The sequence below is a fragment of the Theobroma cacao genome, chromosome 1 (genome assembly GCF_053813885.1).
Source record: "Theobroma cacao isolate CCN51 chromosome 1, ASM5381388v1, whole genome shotgun sequence".
Lineage (NCBI taxonomy): Eukaryota > Viridiplantae > Streptophyta > Magnoliopsida > Malvales > Malvaceae > Theobroma > Theobroma cacao.
The window spans coordinates 38,652,782-38,675,215 of NC_142639.1; the positions used below are offsets into that span (position 1 = coordinate 38,652,782).

The window sequence follows — 22,434 nt, forward strand, 5'->3', positions numbered from 1 at the left end:
ACAAAGAAACAACTAGGATAATTTTGCTCAATATCTAGTAATTTTAGAGTGAATGTAAAGGCTTGGAACATTCTTGCACCCCGGGGTCCAACATATCCACCAGCAGCCAGTGGATGGGTAGGTGGTAAGTACTGGCAAGTGGCAAGGAAGTCAGGAACATTAGGCTTTCAAAACAGTGTACGTGGTCATGTATGGTATCATTTAACCCTACAGGGCTGGGTGGCACTGCTGCCATTTTTTGTCAGAACTCAAGGCAGAGGTGCACTGAAATTTCATCCGTGCAATTCTTTTTGGATAAGCATGTATGATTCCGTTCTGATGCCTACCACCATATCTAGGTTTGATTTAATTCATTTTTTATCTTGTATAAAAAAATAAAAAAAATACCGATAGCTTTAGATATTTATTATAATAATGCATAAATAATATTTTTTTAGTAAAAATATGAATTGAGTTAGTAAACAAAACAAAAGAGAAAGGAGAGCACTGTGCTCTTTCTTAACAAAATCACGCCAGGTCGGTCAAAGAGGTGCCACAGCCAAAGCAATAGCCCAAACAAACGAACGAAAACCCAGCTGACGTAAGCAACCGTGCAAAAACCCAATAAACTAACAACCAAAATCCTCTTTCGCGTGAGTATTGTCTTAACAACAGGGCAGACCAAATCTAGGCTCTTTTGTTCGGTTTAATTTTTTTTTTCAAAAAAATACCCTTTTCGTCAGTTTTATGTTACTTCCCGTTGTCTTAAATTCCAGAATCATCGTCGCTATCTAAAGAAACCGAGTTCTAAAGTTAAAGAAAAGAAATAGGAAGAAATTCCTCCGCACTCTCCTGTGCTCAAACAAGGTAAAAATAGTAAGTGCCTTTAACTTCTTTTCATATTTTTAATATTTGGGGATTATTCGATTTAGGGTTTTTTTTTTTGGTTTTTTGAGGGAAAATTTTTAGGTTGATTAGGGTTAGGGTTTCTTCTTGGAGTAAAGTAAAGTGAAAAGCTCACACAAGATGCAGCAGCCACCGCAAATGATCCCTGTGATGCCTTCATTCCCACCTACTAACATCACCACTGAACAGATTCAGAAGGTATATTCGTAATCATTTTTTTTCCTTTTATTTTCGTTTATTTATGTTTATCATCCGTATATAGTGTGTTTAATGCTACTGACCTGGATTTATTCATTTATATGGTAATTTTTTCAGTTTCATGAGATAGAAGAAGCCCTTATTATTTGGTCAAAAAAAGAGCTCTTTTTATGGATGTTTATGAACGTAACATTTATGAAATGGAAGAGTTGTGCTTTTCTGTGAATTGATTTCCCCTGCATTGATATTTATTTGGAATAGGATGATGATGCTGAGAAGGTAATGGTAGGTTGGTATTGGTTTTAAGAAGTTATGATAACAGTGACAGATACAATAGAAAGATGAATGAGACTTATTGGTAAAGCAGGGGATCTAATATTGTTTTGGTTAGATGCAATGCTATTAATTAAATTTGATTTTTGTCTGTTATTTTCGTATCTGTGGTCAAAAGCAAGAGATTTGTGCCATCTTGAATGGTAAAATACATCTGGCGCATAAGAATGATTATGCTTGATGTTGGGGAGACTTGAAAGTCTTGATTACTCGTGTCAATTTGGTTGTCTATGTTTTATCCCCAGAATTAATTTTGTTTCTGTCTTTTACAAAGTGTTTGAATGAGTTTCTCTGAAGTCTTCTAACATATTTCAGAATCAATCCATGATGTCCGCCTCTATCTTGGCTTTTATGTGATGCCAGGATAAAGTAGACCCTTATGTCAATTTTTGAGTTCAAAATTTATCTCTTTTCTACATGCCTCTACAGTGAATGAGATTTTTTTTTTTTTTGCTTAAGTAAACTGCTGATTTGCTGCTATTATTTTACTGGTGGCACCCCCGGGGAACTTTTCATTAGATTTTATTTTTTAGGAAGGTAATACAACTTCTAAATCACCAATGCAATAAAAAATATCTTTTTTGGAATATTGATATGAAAATAAAATCAATAAATCTGTTTGAAATTTTACTGGCATATATTATTGGTCTATATCAAGGTTTTGCAGGTTTAATAAAAGCACGTTGTTCTTTCTGACAGTAAATAGATTATCAGAACAGAACATATCAATATTTGTGATCACTTGATTTTTTATGAGTTCCTTTTTGATTACCTTGTTTGAAAATGGCTTTCAATTGGAGTAACAAGACTGGTTGAGCCGTCTGTATGGTTCCAAATAATGGTAAAGTATGCCCATTGCAGTAGAAGCCTTGAACAGAGGTTTCCTAATAAAGGGCCTATGAGTTTGATTTCCTAAAGCAGTCAAAGTGGCTCTTCATTGGGTCTATGCTTGAGTTAAATCGATTAAAAAGCAAGCAAAAAAAAAAAAAAGTCCTTGTAGGCCTCAATATTATGATTTATTTTACCTCGCTTAGAGAAATTCTTTAATATATATGGAGACAGGGTCTGTTTCCTGTTCCACTTTAGATAATCATTGTTTCCCATGAAAGAGTAATGTTCATTTCAGAGGAAAAGCAGTAGTATCTTATGCTTTAAACATGAAACATAATTGTATTAAAGAATTTATTGATATTGCCTCCTGTTCCCAAAAAGTGTAACATGTATGAGATGCAAGAGCAGTGGTTGATGTTGTAAAACTGTTGGCTGACTTTGAGAAGTTCTAAACATAAGAGGTGGGCTTTATATGCTAATACTCATGGATGATCATTGTTTTACCTTGACCTAAGCTGAAAGCTTAATAGCTATCTGTTGTTCTGTTGAAGGGAATGCATTTGAGGGATTTGTGAATTAACTATATACCCTTCTAATCCTACTATCCTTCTTATCCAGCAATTTCCTATTGAATGGGCTATCATGTCCTGGGTCAAGATTCTTTTTGGGAACCCGAGATTGAGAAAAATGCATGAAGAATTTAAGAAGTGCTTAAATGCAAAAAGTTTGGTAGAGGTTGGGTCTTTGAGTAAAGTGTGTACCTTAGGTCTTGTTATGTATGGCTTTACTGTTTCTTTTCTTCCTGATTCTAGGAGATATGTTTTCCATAGAAGTGTGCACATTCAAAGCATTTGTCACTTCATGCTTAAGAATGGAGTATATGATGATAGAGGCATTAAGTTGTTGTTAGTGTCGTCTTTTTTTTTTTTATAAGTGTTCTTTTTGTCATTCTTATTGCAGTACCTTGATGAGAACAAGAAGTTGATTTTGGCAATTTTGGACAATCAGAATCTTGGAAAACTTGCTGAATGCGCCCAGTAAGTATTTTATAAATTTCTCTTTCTGTTTTATCTACCTGAGTATATGTATGCAGCATTTTAAACTAGCATTTGAGGTACATGTTTGTTTTTAAGTCGAAAGTGGCTTTTCTGAACTGCTAGATGCCTTAGCATGTCAAGAACTGTTGCCAAACATTTGTATTAGTAACAGATGTTGCTGCTTTGGGACTGTGCTTCATGTAGCTCAAATTGAAGTATCTAATGTTACTGTCAATTAATTATAAATTGTTCATTCATCTTAGATAATTATATGTGTTTCTGGTTGAAACTGGGACCAAAGTTAAGGAGTCTCTTGATCCAAAGTGAGATAGGTCTTTCTTCTCATGGATATGCATATGCAGATGGCAATGTCCAAACCTAGTTTGAGGAACTAATTTAGTGCTTTGTTCCCATTGTTCTTACTGCCAATTCTACTCTGGAGGCATAGTGAGCTAATGATTATGACCATGTTACCTTATGATATATATGAGTAGGTAGTGACCATGAGTCTTGTGGTATAAATGTCTGTTTCTGGTCCCTGCATAATTCAAACACTGAAATAACCTTGAATATTTTATCTGGAGAAGGCAATGTACTATTTTGGTTAGAAGAAGATACAACTTTCAGTTGTTGTGTTTTGGTTTTTCTTCATGATGTGCTACCAAGGATTCTAGATAGAAACTTATTTAATTAATCTAGTATATTATATTTGTATGTCTACTATTTGTTGATCATTACCGTATGATATGGTCACTGATCATGCAGTGAGGTTTCGCTTTCCTACTCTCTTCCCCCTCCCTCCCTCCCCCATGTAGTCAATGATCTTTGTGGGTTTTTTATCAAGATTGTACCAAGGAGCTGCATTTACAAGCCAGAGAGGAAGTCATCAACCTATGAAGCTTGCAAAATTTTGATAAATCTGTTTCAATATTTGAATGTCAATACTGAATTATTGCAATTTCATTTAATACCCCATAAAATTACTGTGTCAGTTTTTCTTCCCATAAATGTGTGTGGTTTTGCACATTCACACGTGCACATATGCTTACATGAGTCACATTTGGGCAGCACAGATATAAGATTTTGATGATTTAGGTATCAAGCTCAGCTGCAAAAGAATTTGATGTACTTAGCTGCGATTGCGGATGCACAACCACAGACAACACCAACGATACCTCCTCAGGTGAGTGTTAAAAATGAATGGTTTTCTTTTAGTCTATCTGCTGTTACACTTCTTGCTCACATCTTTGCCAACAATTGCAGATGGCGTCACATCCTGCGATGCAACCAGGAGGATATTTTATGCAGCATCCTCAGGCTGCTGCAATGGCACAGCAACCTGGAATATTTTCCCAAAAGTTGCCATTACAATTCAATAACCCACATCAAATGCAGGATCCACAGCAGCAGCTGCACCAGCAGCATCAACAAGCCATCCAAGGGCAAATGGGAATCAGACCTGGAGGGCCCAATAATGGCATGCATCCCATGCATGCTGAGGCTGCTCTTGGAGGTGGCAGCAGTGGTGGCCCCCCTCCAGGTTCAGGCCCAAATGATGCACGTGGTGGAAACAAGCAAGAGGGCTCTGAGGCTGGTGCTGATGGGCAGGGGGGTACAGCTGCTGGGCATGGTGGTGGTGATGGAGCAGAGGAGGCAAAGTAACTGCCCTAATCGGTTGTTTTAATTGGATACTTGTGGCTGTTGATAGTAGGCGTCTCTTACGGTAGGAGTTGTATTGCTCTGGTGATCTTTGATATACAGTGTTAGAATTAAAATTTTCTTTGTTGCTCGTTAATTTAACAGTTTAGGTAGGTAACTTTTGTTGAGGTTCTTGGCATGCCAATTAATTGAAGAACAGGTGGCTAGACACAGACGGTTTAGTTGTAAAAGGAGGAGGCTTAAAGCATGTGGTCACTACCTCCAGTGCTGTCATTTTGTAAAAACCTATAAAAGCTTGCAGCGTGTATTAGAATTGTGATCCAATTGAAGTTTCCTTGGTTGTTATTGGAAATGGTTTGTGTATCATTGTGCGTAAAAGCAGCTGTAAATCAAGGTCGTGATTGTGGAACCTACCATGAGAGCTCTGCATGTTAAAATGACCCGTCAAGTTCCTGGTAAGGAGCTGGAAGTAGTTGGCTTCTCATTTACGAACAGGGGTCCATGGGTTGAGGCTAAGGCTATGGTTGCGCGAAGATGATGCTAATCTCTATTGTTTCCAAAGTGAAGGACATGTGCAAGAATTGTGTACCTTTACTTACCTTTTAATCATCTGAGTTGAGACCAAAAAAATTAAATTTCTATTCCTAGAAGAAATAAATGGCGCCGAACTTTGAGGAAGGAAGGGTAAGAGGCAGCTAATAGGAAGAGATCAGGGGAAAAGAAAGGAATCGACTTCTCAAGGACGTAAAAAGAAGAGGAAAAGGGAGATATCCATGGTCAAGATAAATAATTCTGCTTGATGGCTGGAACCTTTTCCAGTCCTCTATGAATCTGTTTTAAGATGTTGACCACTCTGACCGCTGGGGAAAAGGGTCACTTTCAACAGAAAATTTGCCTTCCAAATGCTGCATCTAGAAGCTATCTGCTATGGGGATTGTCCAAACCTCCAAAACCAACCACCATGGTGTCTTCAAGACTTCAACTACGGCTATTCTATTTTAATTCCTTAAGGGCGTGTTTAGTTGACGGAAATAGAATAGTTATTTTTTTTATATTTTTGTTATAAAATTGCATTTGATTTAATGAAATAATTATTTTTAAAAAGATTTAAATAGTTATTATCAAGATTTTTTTTTATAATGGTTATTCCGAATGATTAAGAATAAAAAAATTTGATTAGATAAATATATATTTTTATAATTTAAAATTTTATCTTATAAAAAAAATACTAAACTATTTTTTTCTCTCTCGTCCTCACTCCTCTCTCTAAAGCACATAAGGTACAAAATTTTTTACTTCATTTTCAAAAAAAAAAAAGAAAATATTTAAATATTATTTAATATATTAATATTATTTAACTATAATAAATATTATAAAAATATTATTTAATATAATTATTTTAATATAATAAATATAATGAAGAATATTATTTAATTATAATAAAATATTTAATTAACTTCTAATACAAAATATTATTAAATTGTAATAAAATTATGTTTGTATTTTGGTGAAAATATTATTCAATTATAGTAAAAGTTATTTGATTTTATTACTTAAAATATTTTTACCTTTTAACAAAATAAATTTTTTAATTTTAATAAAGAGTATTTTTTCTCATCATAGTATTTTTATTTTTTAATTAAAATTTTTTTAAATTTAAATAAAAAATATTTTTATTTTTTACCCATTATTCTTTAACTACTCTTAAAATTATTCTACCCAATCAAACAATGAAACAAATAATAATAGCAATTTTTATGATATTTTATTCTTATTAATTAATCTACATTATAATTATTTTTTAAAAAATAATTATTTTATTTTTTTGGGTGAACCAAGCATGCTGTAAATTGAAACAGTACATTAATAGGACACTAACTTTGATCTTATGGATGCTGTCAATTTTTAACCTAAAAGATTCGACTCAAAATTTAAGAAAAGAAAATGAAATGACGTGAGGAAATTGAGACATATTTCTTGAGATGTCATCCCTTCTCAATCATTAAAAAAATATATAACAAGCATTGCAAAATCTCTTTCAATCTTTGGTACGAATCAGAAGTAGGAAAAGGAGAGGCAGGACCTCCAAACCCAAGGACTTTTCTTCCACATAATCACACAGTTTTATTCTTTATTATGAAGAGTAGTAAAAAACGCCCTTTCTTTTCCCTCTTCGATACTGTGAACCTTCAACCTTCAAACGCACGATAGTTTCCGGTCTTTTCCAAGCACCCCATTCCTGTAATAAGCACGCAACTTATCTAATTACCAAGACCCCTCTTTTGGTCTCACAATTTGGTTGAAGAACTTGTTTCTTACTTTTTCTTTTTTCTTGGGTGAATTGATTAATTTCTTTTGGAGTTTGCTATTGGCTTTGAAGAAGGTTAAAACTGTGATTAAGCATTTTTGGTAGTTAAATCCCCTTTCCTTTCTTTGAACAGTCGACGATAATTGCCCTTTTATGATCGGTCATCACTCAAAATTAATCATTACCAAAACTTGGTCTGTTTTTTTTTCTTTTGCTCTTCAAGACCTGAACCAAGAAAAGCAAACCAAATCGCCATGAAAGAAGACGAACGCCCTCTTCCCCTTCATCACCACCAAAGAAACAAGCTTTCCCTCGCCAAGCTGTTCACTCACACCACCGCGTACGTTATCCTCCTCTTGCTATCCTACGCCTTGGGTTACTTCTCCCGTTCCTCTCCTTCCCAACAACAACTTCTTCTCCAAGTGACTCCTCCTTCTCCTCCTGCTCTCCAATTCGCCAGCTTACCAACTCAACTCGACAACTTCCGAGTCACCAGCCACTGCTCCAACTCGCCTCTACCTCCGCACCTCATCTTCCCAACGATTCTTGAACGAGTCTTCAAGGGTACCTCCCCTTACACCAATTTCCCGCCACCCCACGTTCGCTCCTTCCTCAAGGAAAAAAGAGTCAAAGGCTGGGGCTCCGATGGTGCCGTTTTTGAACACTTGATTAAACGAGTCAAGCCCCGAGTTGTCATCGAAGTAGGCACTTTCTTGGGCGCGTCAGCTCTCCACATGGTCAACGTGACTCGTAAACTCGGCCTCCAAACTCAGATACTCTGCCTCGACGACTTTCGTGGATGGCCAGGCTTCAGAGACCGTTTCAAGGACATTATCATGATAAACGGCGACGTTTTACTGCTTCAGCAGTTCATGCAAAATGTGGTTTATCTCAAAGCCACCGAATCGGTTTTACCCGTTCCATTCTCAACCGGTTCGGGTCTTGAAAAGTTCTGCGAGTGGGGAATAACCGCGGACTTAATAGAGATCGATGCGGGTCATGATTTCATATCCGCATGGGGAGATATAAACCGGGCGTATCGGATCTTGAGACCGGGTGGGGTAATATTCGGGCACGATTATTTTACCGCGGCGGATAACCGTGGGGTAAGAAGAGCAGTAAATTTATTTGCGCAAATGAATAATCTCAAGATCCAAACTGATGGTCAACATTGGGTTATTGATACTGCCTTAGCATAAAACCTTTTCACAGATTTGATAGTGATTATAGGCCTCTTCTTTTCTTTTTCTTTTTTTTAAAGAAGGAAAATCATTTTATTGGGTTTATGCTTTTGGTAAAATGTAAATCTTTATGAAGGGAATTGCTTTGGGTATTTAGTTGATGGTGTAATAACGGCATTTCCATAGTCTATTGGTGGTTGTATTAAACAAGATTACCAGAAGAAAAAAAAGGAAAGAAACAGTTTAGAGAAGGACGCTTGTTTTGTTTTGCATTCTTGGAACTTACTTTTTGTTGGAAAGCCTTTCATTCGTAGATGTACTACTGTTTGGTTTAGAACCCATAGTCAGTCCTCCTTTGATTTTCTAATGTAGCCAAAAAGCTTGACGTCAAAAAATCAAATCTATTCTCGCCAATGTCTCTTGTTTTCTTGTTACTTGTTGCTACTTTGCTAGTTGCAAAGGCCAAAGGTCGTAGATTCCTCTCAATCTTTCCTTGTAAAAGCTTTCTTTGTTTTGTGTTTGTGTTGATATTGCTCATAGAGATCAACAGAATGAAGACGATGACATAGCATAGCAGCGAGGTCCTCGTTGTAGATATGTAGGAGAACAACTTTGACTGTGCAAAACCATAAATTAACAACTCGTAATTAATACAAAGTTGAGTTCGGATGAGAAAAACAAGTTGGAAGGTCACGAGACATTCATTTCCTAGTTTCTACCTTTCGGAGTACAATCTAACAACCTCACTACTTGTCAACGCTTCCCCACTTAATTTGCTCAAACTTATGGCCCAACCATTGATTGATGCATTCGAGGGGGCTTCAGAGTTTGGCCATTGTCCCAAACTATATATGAATATCTTCACCAACCTGAAAAGAGTTTTATAATTAAAGATTTGGTTAAATAATGTGAGAAAATATTATATCACACAAAGAGTTTGTGTGAAGTTTACTTTTTAATGATTTATTTTTATAATTCTTGTTTGAAGAATTGAATTCAAAGTTTTAATTTTTAAATTTTTTGAAAAATTCATCTCATCTAATCTTAATAGAGGTGGCTGATCCCCAAAGCTAAACACTTTGTTCCTATACATCTTTGATTTATGGCACTTGAACAACTACCATATATTCTTCGATGCGGTGATTGTAGCATCAAGGAGGTTATGTGTGGTTAGATCCACCTTGTTTGGTCATGTAAAATTTTTTGTCAAACCTGCATCAATATAATTAATTATTTTTATTTGAATGTATATGTTACGGATCTTATATTAATAAAAAATTAAATGAGGCTTGAATTTATAAATAAAAACATAGTTCCGCTTAACAGAGACGCTTGGTCACTTAAAAAGGTGAAATTCATGCATGTTCCTGAATGTGGTTATCAACCAAGCCTAATTTTGCTAGACGCCAATGAAATTGGTTAAACACGCCCAAGCTGGACAGGTTGAGGTTGCTGCAATGTTTTGGGCATGACCCTGAAACAGACAAAAAGAAAGTCCAGTGGGCTCGTAATGAAAGGAGGGCACTTAAATCTTGGAACTTGAAATTTCAAATATTGGATACCAAATATGAGATTTATGAAATAAAAAAAAATATGAGATTTATGATATAGAATATAACAAAAATCTAAAAATTCAATAAATCTATAATATATATTATATTAAAAGAATATAAGTTGTAGCCTGCCTAATTGGCCTATTGAAGATAGCCACGAATATACTTGAATTCTTAATTACGTGCAATGGAATGGATGGACGGGAAAAGGATTAGATAAGTCTTCGAAACTTGAATTATGTTTAAAAGGATAAATGTAACATCACGATCCTTGGCACACTAGAACGATCATGACCATCGACTAGATATAGGGGTGAAAATAAATTTTCAGACCAAGTATATAGGGGTTTAAACTTGAAAAATGTGAAAACCAGATTTTATATATATATACAATAGAATAAATTAGAGAACTATTTTTGTGAAGCTCAAATAAATATATATATAATAAGTGAAAATAAAAAACACACAACAAAAAAAAAAGGAAAAAAATAATAATCAAATTGCAAAGAATAGAAAAAGGAAAAGCTTGAGGATCACAATGCAAAAAAAATGTATTAAGAATGGAGGGGGTTTTTGGGCAAATAGCCCACAGTAGACAAAACAAGATGTCCCCCACCACCATTTCTAAAACTTGGTTATTCATGCCTTCCATTGTCATTAACGCCAAGCTGATTTTCTCTCTATCCTTTCCCTCATTCATTTTACCTTTCATTCTTCCATCCCTAAAGCTTTACCCAAGCTTTCCTTTTCCATTTCCTCTATGGTAGTCCTCGGGTAGCTCAAGGGAAATACAAAAAAAAAATAGAGGAAAACAATGGAAAAATTCTTTTAACCCTTGATATCCCGAGCCTAACAATGCAACCTTGAAGGAGTTAAGGCTTCATAAATGGGGGTAGGCTGCTGGAAATCTCAATGAGTAAGCTTTGAAGAAGTAAAGTGAGCAAGAATTATTGCGCTTTGGAGGGGTTTTAAGAGGTAACAAGGTAAGGTAAATAATTAATTTACTTGTTAGTTGAATGGTTGGTTTAGTTACGGTTCGTAAAGAACATTGGAATTTGATAAATTAATGTAATGTGTATTGGTTGTAAAAACGTATGACGGAAAGTGTTCATGGGAGACTCTACTAATATTGTTGACTGGATATCAAGGCCTAGTTGGTCAAAATTATTGAAGGTTAAGAAATGACTTGGGATTAGAATTTTATTACTATTCTGCTTGCTATCCAATTGTGGAATATTGGTGTTGACGTCTAATACTATGAAATATTATGGTATATGCTACTAGTGAATACTTGAGCGGGCACCTTGGCTATTTACTAGACATTGCTGTGTGAAAGCTGCTTAAACCGTAATCTAATACTAAAAGGCAGATTGGTGGAGTCTACGAGGTTAGATAAGAAATGAAATTATATATTTAATTCCTATACTACTTGCTAGTTATATGTATAAAATAACCATTCTTAAATTATGCTAAATGAGTGTATAATGTTATTAATTAGGATCTGTCTGAAATAGTGCCTTGGTTGTTAAACAAAGGTTGCTGTGAAGGTTGGAAAAAATAGCGTAGGCCGTGGCACTAGAACCCTTGAAGGCCAAGATGGTAGAGAATTGAACTTTGCTGTAGCAATTAACCGAATCAAGTTTAAGCCAAGAAGATTGATTAGTAACATTGGTGAGAATTCCCACCAATTGAGGTGAGTGGGCATTAAATTTCAAAACTATATTCTCAAAAATATATTATCAATATATGTTACACATGATAGTTGAACGAAATTGTAAAAAGCATGAGCTAGTAGAAATTCTCTAAATTGATTGTGATTGTGACTTAGATTTTTGAAGCTGTTTTATATATATTGTATATATATGTATGATACCATATATATAAATATATTATGTGTTTTAAAGATGGGCAAACAAGCCTTTAACTAAGCTTTCAATTCAAAATTAGCCTTGCAAGCTTTGTGTGATGCATTAGGCCAAGATTGGCCATTATTTGACTCATGGAATGCAAAGTTTTAACTTTCTATTTTAACTAAGCTTGCAGTTTTGATAGATATGCCATGCCATGAAATATGTTTGTGCATAAGCATATGGTTTATGAATATAATACGTACTATTTTATCATGCTTTGTGAATCCATTGAAATTATATTGACTTTTCTCTTAATATATTTGAGACACTCAGGGGTCGGATTTGTTACCACACCAAGTTAAGTGTGGTCTTTGTGCATAAAGTAATAATTAGTGATTATTGATATTTGATTATAAAAGAAGACTTGAAGCCCCAACTTATATTTCATGGCGTAGGAACTTCTCACGAGTAGGTAAAAAGGAGATTTCAACTCTCGATTTATATTTGATGACGTGAAAGTTCTCACGAGTAGGTGATGATATTATTGACAAGAGAGAGAATAAGCCTAAACGCTATACTAAACCTACCCAAGATTAATGCATACTTATTTGATTTTTCATTAAACATGGCATGGTAATTATACTTGGAATCTGCTTTTTTTTTTCATGGCAAGAGAATTTATATGTGTTGAATGATGATTAGACATATCGCATCCCTATGTTTTAAAGTTAATTATCATATGCTTGCCATGGATTTAGTATTGATATGAGATTGGAGTTGAACTGATTTCAACATGCTAAGTATCAATTTTATCATATGTTTTGGGAAATTTCTTTACTATGTGTTCAAGTTTAATCTGTTTTACTGCATGTGATATACTTACAAAATTGATATTTCTTAGACTTGCAAGGGTTGTATTCCATCAATTTAATTGACTATATTTTTGTTGATCTCTTCTTGATTTATAAATATTTCACACTTATGCTTGTTTCCCTTCCTACCCATTCACTGAGTTATGAAAGACTCACCTTAATTAATCGTCGCCTATGGTAGATAAGTAATTAGATTGAGGGTAGCCGCAACGAGAAGAGTCCAACTTGCTAAGTAGGTAATCGGCATCTCATAACACTACCCTTGAGTCACTCTGTTGTCGTGTTGTCTGTCGTTTTCAAATGAATGTTGTATTTTACTAAACTTGTTAAATTATGGGCCTAGGGGTCCTAGGATATTGTGGATTATTAATGGTGTAACGTTTCAAAAAGTTTTATTATCTAGAAGTGTTGTATGGATGCTTTTAAGCTTGACATCATTAAAATCATTATGTGAGATCAAGAAAATTATTGCTAAATTAGTTATGAAAGTAAAGGAAGTTTTACAGTAATAGAAATTAAAGCTAAGTAATATTGATCAAAGTAACGTAAAATATTCTTGAAAGGCTTTCGAGTCGTGTGGGCTTACCTACATGACACGCACATCGATAATAGCCGTAGGGTGGGTTGTTACAATAAATATGTATAATTATTATTTAACATAAACTATTATTGAAAAAAATTAACAAAAATATATACATAGGGAATAAATCGTAATGTAACAACTATGAATGCAATAGAACTGGTTAGAGATGGAGAGAGCGTAGAAGAAAAACGAAGAAATGAATTATTAAAGCTATATACTGCTACTTATTAATAAAACTTTATTATTATTTTCTTATTTAGGTTTTTACATGACTGTTGTGTTCTTTCACTTGGCTATAACTTAATAAATTTTTGGAAGACAATTATTTAAGGTTATTTATTGAATGTTATTGCGAATTACATCATTGAAAATTGTATGGAATTTTATAATTAGAAGGTATAATGCTCTAATAAGTCCTTAAATTATGTAAAAAAATTTAAATAATTTTTTATTATTTTATTATATTCAATTAAATTCTTATATTTTTATTTTAAATTAAATAAGTTTTTATAACTAAATATCAAAATATCACTTATTATCTTATATCCACATGACATTGACATAATATTAATTTGAAAAGTGAAAAATACCACGTGATGATGTTATCGTGTTCAATTTACATGTTACATCATCATTAATTATAACATATCAATATGTTATATTATTATCAATTATGATATGTTAACGTGCCATGTTAGCGTATTGTGGTATAGAAGAACAAATAACATTTTGATTAAGTAAATAATTAGTTATATAGATTTATTTAACTCAAAATAAAAGTATAAAGACTTATTCAACGTAAAATAAAAATATAAAAACTTGATTGAATATCATAAAAATATAAAAGTTTATTTAAATATTTTTAAATAATTTAAAAACTTTTTATATATTATGCCTAATTAAAAATACCAAAGATGTTAACTATGTCACTTTAGATACTAAATGCTTTTTGTTTACTTTCATTTTCATTACCTAACCAACGTGTACTATCTCTTGTTTCATATCATTTATAAACAATAAATATGAAAAATGGTCCGCACCCTCTCCGTATCAAAAAATAAATATTCACTTTAGATTTGATATGAAAAATTATTATTTTTAGTTTATTTTACATTAAAATTTTAAATTTTTAATTGAAATTAATGTATAAGAGCAAACTAATAGATGCTAAAAAAAGAGAAGAAACATTAATTTAATTCGAACTTTTCTAAAACGAATATTGGTGTGAATCGAATAATATTGTTTTATTTTCTTTCTTTTGGTAAAGTCCCTTCATAGGTTAAGCTTTCTTTTGAGTATTTATTCATGAATATTTAAAAACAAGGACTTGAACATTAAATTTTAATTAATGGTTAATGGTAATTGCAAACAAAGCTTAGAATATTAAAAATAATAATAATTATGATCAAAATATTAAAAATACTTATAACATTAAAATATCAAAATAGTAATATTTTAATATTAAATAAGAATATTTTATTACTAATATTTGTACACATATTATTTTATATATTAAAAATATTTATTATATTATAGTTAATATCTATTATTAAAAGGATAATATAATATTAACTATTAAAGATATAAAATAGTTTTTATTAATAATATCCAAAATAGTACTATTTATTATTAAAATGTTAAAATATTTTTATATTGATATATCAATATTTTTAAAAATTAAAATGAAATAAATATCATTAATTAATTAATTAATATTATTCCACACTGAACTTCAACCTAAAAAGTCTTGTTCAAAGCCCGCTTTGAGTCGACTAGCCCTAGCCCAACTTGGTGAACAAGTCTAGTTGAGAGGAAGATATGTTCTGTGTCTCTCTCTGAATTAAGTAATTTTTCATTAAGTATTGGTTTGTTGCCAACCGGATATAAAAAAAATTCAAAAATTAATATTTGGAAATCAATATTTACAAAACAAACGGAGTTTTTTTTTTAAAATGTTTGTAGAATATTTCGGTTTTGGTTCTGAAAAACTCTTTGGCTTTTAGGCTTTAGCATTTGGTTACATCAAAACCAAAAAAAAAAGAAGCATATTTTCTAAAACTGTGTGCAGAAACACGAGTCGTAGCATTTCACTTAAGACTACATTCAATGTCTTTTTGTTTGCAGTCCTAGTGATCACGTGGCCCTCAACGCATGATGCCGATTATTTCACGTGTCAATTTCTTATCCCTGCGTCACAAGTATGCACCACGTGTTTAAAATGTGGTTCATTCACTGAACTGAACCCCGATTTGTAAACTGGCTTAACTTTTGTTTATTAAAATGAGTGTCTGGGGACAAACGGTTCAACGTACGGAAACAAAGAAATACTGATCCTATCTTTCCATGACTGTGGAAAGGACTTTGCCCACGAAATAAGCATGCTGTAATCTCAAAAGGCCCGCCAACTGGAAGGTCTAGAACATCGAATTCTATCCTCCTAGGTGGCTCTCCTGGTAGGTTTGCAATCTCTTCGCCAATTCGTATTCTTTTTTTTTTTAATTTATGTCTTTGCTTTTTCAAATGATTGATTGGTTTTATTGGGTTTTTCATGCAGGAATGATGGGGCTGATTCCCTTATCCTTAATTTTGATTGATGACCACGTTTTGTGATGGGATTTGATTGTTGAGATATGCAATTGGGTTTGATTCGAACTCTGAATAATTGAATAAAAAATTCTCTGCTATGCAGGAAAGAGTAATCATTACTCTGTGTGCTATTTTTGAAATAAATCACTCAATTTGCTTGGCCGCTTTCTTTTCACCCTCCCAATGGTGCCTGCAAGCTGGTCTAAAGTTGATGGGTTAAGAACTGAATGTCTACTCAACCAATTTTGAATAAGACAGATACACCCTTCTCCCAGACTTTGATATAAGGTTGAATGATAACAGTAATGCTAAAATCACCAAATAATTACTCTCCAATGATTACCATTGTTTTGGAATTAATACACAATTAAAGTTGTTAAATAAGCACAATTAAGTTTCTCACCGAACCATAGGGAAAAAAGTCTAAGTAGGAAATAGTATCTTGACAAATTAAGTTAATCTGAGTCTGAGCTTTTGATTGTAAATTCATCGGTAATTGGGTACATTGTTCTTGTTTTTCTTATCTGTGACGAAGGGAAATATTTTATAGCGAGAAAAGAAATAAATTAAGAAGGGGTACGGTAGGGTGGTGGTGCCTATAGCCATAGCTCAGGCCACCAGCAGATCATCGAAGATATAGCCAAGCGTTGTAGCGACGACCCATATGATACTATTGAACTTGGACAGCTTTCAATGACAGCCAAGAGCTTCTGCAAGGACGAGTATTCAGCTAGAGAAGCCACGACAAATCCCACCAAACATATTCTTAATTGCAGGGATAAGCACAAAGCCAAATTTAATTATCCAATAAATAAAAAAGAAAGAAAGAAAAATTAACCAGATAATCCTGTGACGACGATTTTGATGTATCATCATAACTCAGCAGAATGGGCATTCATTTCAGGTACAGATTTAACGTACCCTTCTTCCTGACAGCGTGACACGAATTATTTTGCCCTTTGAATGCAGCAGCGCTGGCAGCCGCAGTCCTCTCCCCAAAAACTTTCCTCGACCTTATCACCAATGAACTTGCATGTGAACGGAGGTAAGGTAATTCATTTACCGCAGCTAACATTGCGCGATTCATAAAAATCAGTTGGTACTAATTAATCAATAAAGTCATCTAAAAACTGTAAAACCCGTAAAGCTACTTTAATTGATTAAGTGGACGGCTGGTGATGTCTTTCTTTCCCGAGATCCGAGGATGTGTCCAAACTGTGGGAATGCTAAGCAAGAGGGTGAGTAGAAGTATTTGTCTTATCAGTAATTTGATTAGCTGGGAGGATGTGTGTGTTGTTGCTGACGTGCCAAATTAGAGCTGCTACTTTTACTGGTCCCTGATCATGAGGTAACTTTTGCAATTCCTCAACCTCTTGTCCGTTATCTCTATGGGTTGCTTTCCTTACTTTATCAGCCGAAGAAAAAAACCAAGAAAAGAGCCAGAAAGGATAGCTGCAAAGCCTTAGGAATAGTACGTTTAGGTGTTGTTTTTTCACTGCATTCTTTCTTTGAAATAAATTTAAAGGACTCTGAAGAATTTTAATATTAATGCAGAGGTACCACATTTTACAAGGGCCATCTTTAATAGTTGGTGAAGGTGGGGGTCCTCACCTCTTTTCCCACCCACCTTTTAATTCTTGCTAGCATTATTTTCATCCACAAAAGTTGGGAACATTATTGGATTTTTTTGGGCAATGAAAATTAACGCCCCCCCCCCTTGTTTTGTATTTTTAATATGGACTGCACTTGTACAAGATAAACATTTTATATATTATAGTAGTCAAGAAACGTGCATGTGCAGATTTGCCTTCATGCTGCATTTTTCTTATTTTTGTTTTGTTCAGGTTTTTTAGTTTGGCTCATAAAGGTTTGGTTTCCATTCAAGCTCAAGCTTGTCATGGACTTGGGGAACAGCCACCAGAAAAATATGTAGAAATTTAGCTAAAAGAAAGCACTGCAACCACTGGAAAACAAAAGAAAAAACAGCTGCTCGATTTTATCACCTTAATTACATGACAAGCAGAAAGATAAAGCTCAAAGACAACTCCGAAGAAGCAAAAAGTACCAAATCAATTACCAAAGAGAACTGGGAGAAAACAAAAAATAAAGGGATAAAATAAAGAAACTAAAACATAATTGAGAACAAAGACTCCATACTCTTACTAATTAACCTTACTGCTCTAGCCTCCTAAGAAGAGCAGATTTCAGGCCTTCTTCAGTTCTCAATCCATCAGGGACCCTGACGACAATATCTTGGAGCATGAGCTCGTTAACACAGGACATGCTTGCATGATGGACCTGAAACTCCAGATCACGAAGGGCAATCATTAACCTAGCAGATGGGTAGTTCACATTCTCTGATTGAACCCTAATCATTGCATCATTTCCCATAATCTTGATATCAAATTCGAGGCCACCAGACCCAGCGGTTCCAGAAGATGAATTGCTAGGCCTGGCTGCCTGATCGACTGAAGTGGTAGTGCTTTGATTATCCATAGCATCAACCATTTCGACCTTCACTTTCTTACACTCCCTCTGAAGCTGTGACTCCAGTTCTTCAATTTTCGCCTTTAGCTCATTGATGTACGAAACAGCGTCAGATAGGAGTGATGCTTTGTCCATGCGCGACACGTTCGGGACTACGGCTCGGAGCGCGTAGAACCTGTGGTTCAGCTTCTCTCGGCGTTGCCTCTCTGCTTCCACGTGGTTCAACGGTGTCTCTCGCCCGAGCCCGGGTTTTCTTCCACGTTTCTTTGGGGTTCTCTTCTCTATATTGTTCATGGCAAGTAATGGACAATCAGAATCTGAATGCTCTGAGTCCACATAAGAAGATTGCCCAGGTTTTGTGGAATCTTTCTTGGTTTGGTTGTTGTGGTTTTCTTGCTTGGTTCTGTTATCAGGGCTTGCATCTTCTTCTTGAACACCGGCAATTATGCCGATGTCAGCAAAAGAGATGTTTCTGTCAAGGAACTGGATTGGACCCGGTGTTAGATTTGGATTCGGATTGGATTGTTTGGGTACCAAGCCAATGAGATCGGACCCGAATACGGATTTCACCTGCTGGACTAAGCCCCAGTTTTCCCTGATCATTTCCGAGGATCCTAGTTCAAGAACCCCACAAGAAGTTGGGATACAAACCAGTGTTTCAATGGCATGCATTTGAGCTTCTCTAGCTCTTTCACAATTGTAAAATTGCAACTCATGAGCACCAGTTAACCAAACCAAAGAGCCGGTACTAAGAGCCTTGCCTGGAATCCCATCTCCAGCAGAGAAAGATCGAGTCAATGACATGACGTAAAACCATTCAGCATCAGTGATATCAGTGCCGTCGATCATCGACATATCGATGTCATGGTTGTCTCCAATGAGGGCTTGGATTCCTTTCATCACCTTTCTTCGCTCATTGTTTAAGCCCGGAATGTTGGAAATATTGGCACCTAATTTGGGAGACGTATCTTTGGTGCCTTGAAAATGACCATCTCCCCAAGTCAGGAACAAACGGCCATGCTCATCGTTCGATGTCTGCCAAAAAATAGCATATGCCCACCAATCTTGCTGGCTTTGGATTACAAATTGGAGCCTCTGCTGGAGAGTCGAAGGTGGAGTTTCCTGGGAAAAAGAGACCAGTGAAGAAGATGAAGAGGGGGAGATTATCAGCTCTTCCATCGCCGACAGAAAAATGAAGAAGAAAACGTGTGGGCTGGAGTGTAAGAGATGTAAGAAAAGGGGAGAAAAAGGAGGACAATGAAAATACTATTATGGAATCTGTAAAGCTGAGAACCCGGAAGAGGTTTTCTCTATTCTTTTTTATTTTTCTTCTTTTTAGTCGTTTACCAGGGGAGGAGAGCTTGTAAAAAAGATCAAAATTTACTAAAATAAATGGTTGGAGGAAGTTGAGTTATTTGCTTTTTCGGCCTGTGTGTGTTTATATATATGGAGAGCGAGTGAGGAAGGAAGCCAGAGCAAGTTTTGAGCAAAGGAAAATGAAGTGCTAAAATGAAAAAATCAAAGAGATAATTTTATAGAGGAAAAAAGAGAGTACGGGGGAATCGAAGAAAAATAGGGGGAGGGAGAGCGGGTTTATAAAGGAAGAAGCTTAGTTTGGTGTAGGTGGGGCCAATTTGTCCAAATTAGCCTATTAGGCGCGTCACTATTGGGCACCACTAGCACGTGAATTGATAGCGAGAGGCCCAGTGACTACTGATGGGTGTGGGGCCCTCCTCCGTGTTTACATTACTAATTATTTTTTGTCCTTTTTTTCATTTCTTCCCTAAACATCAAATAAAATATTCTTTGTTTAAATTAATATCTCCCTTAACTATAATCACTCACTTTTTCTTTTATTTTTAATAACTAATTAAAATCAAAATTCAAATTAAAATTTCTTATATTCTAAACAAAACCAAATAATATATATATATATATATATATATATATATATATTAGATGGAGGAAGTACTAAATAAACAAATAGAATTCCAAAAGTTTAATCCATTTTCATTTACTCCTTTAGTCTCATTTGTATACGTCTTCTTTCATTTTAATCGAAATCGAAAACAAAATGATTTTGAGACTTAAGCATATGGTCTTCCGAATCTCAACATTTACCGTACAATCATTGGTTTTTCTATTGCCTAGTTTGCTGCTCACAGCCATCCAGAAGGAAAGAAAGAATTGAAAGGGAGCAGTACACATACTTGGTACCTGCACAACCGCCCCTCCCCAAACTCGGAAAAAAATTTAGAAAAAAAAAAAACTAGGAGGCTATCATTCGTGGACTCTCGCCCTAACACATTTGGCAACGTGTTTTTTATAGATAAAGTCAGAAGAGGAGATTTCTGGCCCTAACACATTCACGACTTGTCTAGCTTTGCTAGGCTGTCTCGTGTAAAAGATTTACATACTCCAATTTTTACGTCTTTCCCATCGTGTATATATTTTTTACATGTGCATCCCTTCAACAACAAAGTGCATAATCATTAATCAACCTTTTAAAATTTTATTATCATATATTCATATACTGCTTGCTGGTATATGATTCAGCTCATGGTTATTGTACCTACATAAAGCTAGGAATCTAGTAATGTATGAGATTTGAAAAAAAAAAAACTATGCCAAAAGATTTTGTATTTTATGGAAACGGTGAATCTCAGGTGTAAAAGAGAGAGAAGGGAATATTGCACAAAAACATTTTACAGGGTCGAAAATAAGGCCTCATTTTCACTCCTCCCTGCAGAGGCCGAGGCAGAGAGGCTAGTGGGCACCCCTGCCCTCTTAAAACTTCAAAAATTTATAATTTTTTCTTTATTTTATAAAAATTTTGTTCTCTTGTTTTTTAAAATATTAAATTTTTTATTTTTATCTTTTCAAATCTAAAATCTTGACTGCATCACTACCCTGTAAAACAATTTGAAGGCAATAAATTGTTTATCCTAGCTCGATGTGTCTCATCATCATTCCCATGTATATTGGCTTTTTCTTGTTGTGATGTTTGCATTGAAAGGTGAAAAACTTAAACGTGTAGGACATGACTCTGGTTTGGTAGTCCACTAAACGATTTGCTTGAAAATTTTATTAACACAAGGCTCCAAGTTTTGTCATGTCCGATATTTCCTCCTGGTTTTAATTCGTGATTTCCTGTCTGATGTAAATGCTTTCCGTGGGGGTTCCAGTGATTCATGAGGCAGAGTTTGTCAGCTTATAACAGCTGCAAAATCATGGATGTTACAAGTTCCAATTACAATGAAGATTCTTTGATTTTTTAAAAAATCATTTGAATGGTGTCCATGGAAGTTCTCGCCAGTTAATCCCCAGCTCGCCTGCATATTCGAGATCGCCATTCCCATCCTGGTAACCTTTCCATTTTTCATGCTTCAGCCTGCCAGGTACTTGACGAAGATGGCTTTGGGACACAATAATTGTGACAACACCGCTTTTTTTTCCCTCCGGCGTGGCGTACATTGATGGAAACAAATGCTTTAAATCGTATGATAACTGGTACTACTGTACCATGTCCTTCTTGTGTTGTCACTGATAAATACAAGAGATTTTTAAGCCAATCATGCGTCGCCTTGCATTAACCAACTTCATATATCTATCAAGATTTGCTGGTTTCCAAGATTCTCACGATCATATAACTGCCGCAGTTATGTTTTGCTAAACCGCATTAAATAACTTATTTGCCATTGCCAAGATCGGAATCTGTATTTATTGTGGAAAGCAGAGCAATATGTTCGACCTAACCTTCTGTTCCCACCTTTATAACAAAGGCATTTCTGTTACCCAGAATGAAGTAACATATGTAATCGAGTATATTTGATTTAAAAAAAAAAAAAGTAAATAGGTTTTCTATGTAAAAACATTAACCTAACTTATTTACCACTTTCTCAAGGTACTTACAATATGTAGCAAAGGGGGAAAAAGAAAGTACGCTGGAATCTTCCTCCCCAAAGTAAAAAATATGGAAATTTAAATGTGGTTTGTCCTATCTGGAGAGTGACAACTACAGCCCCAGGCTTGATTTTAAGGGACACAAGTTGGCAATGTCTGCTCTCAGAT

General features: G+C 34.7%; 3 protein-coding genes and 1 long non-coding RNA gene across 12 annotated transcripts; 3 read left to right on the forward strand and 1 right to left on the reverse strand.

The window, feature by feature from the left end:
* The first annotated feature begins 475 nt into the window (after nucleotides 1-475).
* GIF3 (GRF1-interacting factor 3) lies at nucleotides 476-5,295 on the forward strand. Of its 9 annotated transcripts, none has more exons than XM_088808667.1 (6): nucleotides 476-632; nucleotides 756-855; nucleotides 936-1,083; nucleotides 3,208-3,284; nucleotides 4,380-4,467; nucleotides 4,548-5,295. In XM_088808667.1, exons 3-6 carry the CDS (start codon nucleotides 1,006-1,008, stop codon nucleotides 4,944-4,946), a joined length of 642 nt encoding a protein of 213 aa, XP_088664793.1. In that variant the 5' UTR covers nucleotides 476-632; nucleotides 756-855; nucleotides 936-1,005; the 3' UTR covers nucleotides 4,947-5,295. The 9 variants fall into 9 exon arrangements, with proteins under 9 accessions (XP_088664793.1, XP_088664798.1, XP_017969343.2 ...); XM_088808672.1 differs by having other exon boundaries at nucleotides 949-1,083; XM_018113854.2 differs by having other exon boundaries at nucleotides 756-846.
* Nucleotides 5,296-7,126: 1,831 nt separating this feature from the next.
* On the forward strand, nucleotides 7,127-8,683 carry LOC108660426 (S-adenosyl-L-methionine-dependent methyltransferases superfamily protein). Its single transcript, XM_018115060.2, has one exon. It carries the CDS (start codon nucleotides 7,506-7,508, stop codon nucleotides 8,448-8,450), a length of 945 nt encoding a protein of 314 aa, XP_017970549.2. The 5' UTR covers nucleotides 7,127-7,505; the 3' UTR covers nucleotides 8,451-8,683.
* A 6,253-nt stretch (nucleotides 8,684-14,936) lies between these two features.
* On the forward strand, nucleotides 14,937-15,995 carry LOC18613912 (uncharacterized). The gene is made up of 2 exons (XR_001927804.2): nucleotides 14,937-15,743; nucleotides 15,845-15,995. It is a non-coding gene; the product is annotated as an uncharacterized LOC18613912 (long non-coding RNA).
* Nucleotides 15,996-17,840: 1,845 nt separating this feature from the next.
* On the reverse strand, nucleotides 17,841-19,923 carry LOC18613913 (basic helix-loop-helix (bHLH) DNA-binding superfamily protein). Its single transcript, XM_007051395.3, has one exon. The coding sequence runs from the start codon at nucleotides 19,540-19,542 to the stop codon at nucleotides 18,049-18,051; it is 1,494 nt and encodes a 497-aa protein (XP_007051457.3). The 5' UTR covers nucleotides 19,543-19,923; the 3' UTR covers nucleotides 17,841-18,048.
* Between the last annotated feature and the right edge of the window lie 2,511 nt (nucleotides 19,924-22,434).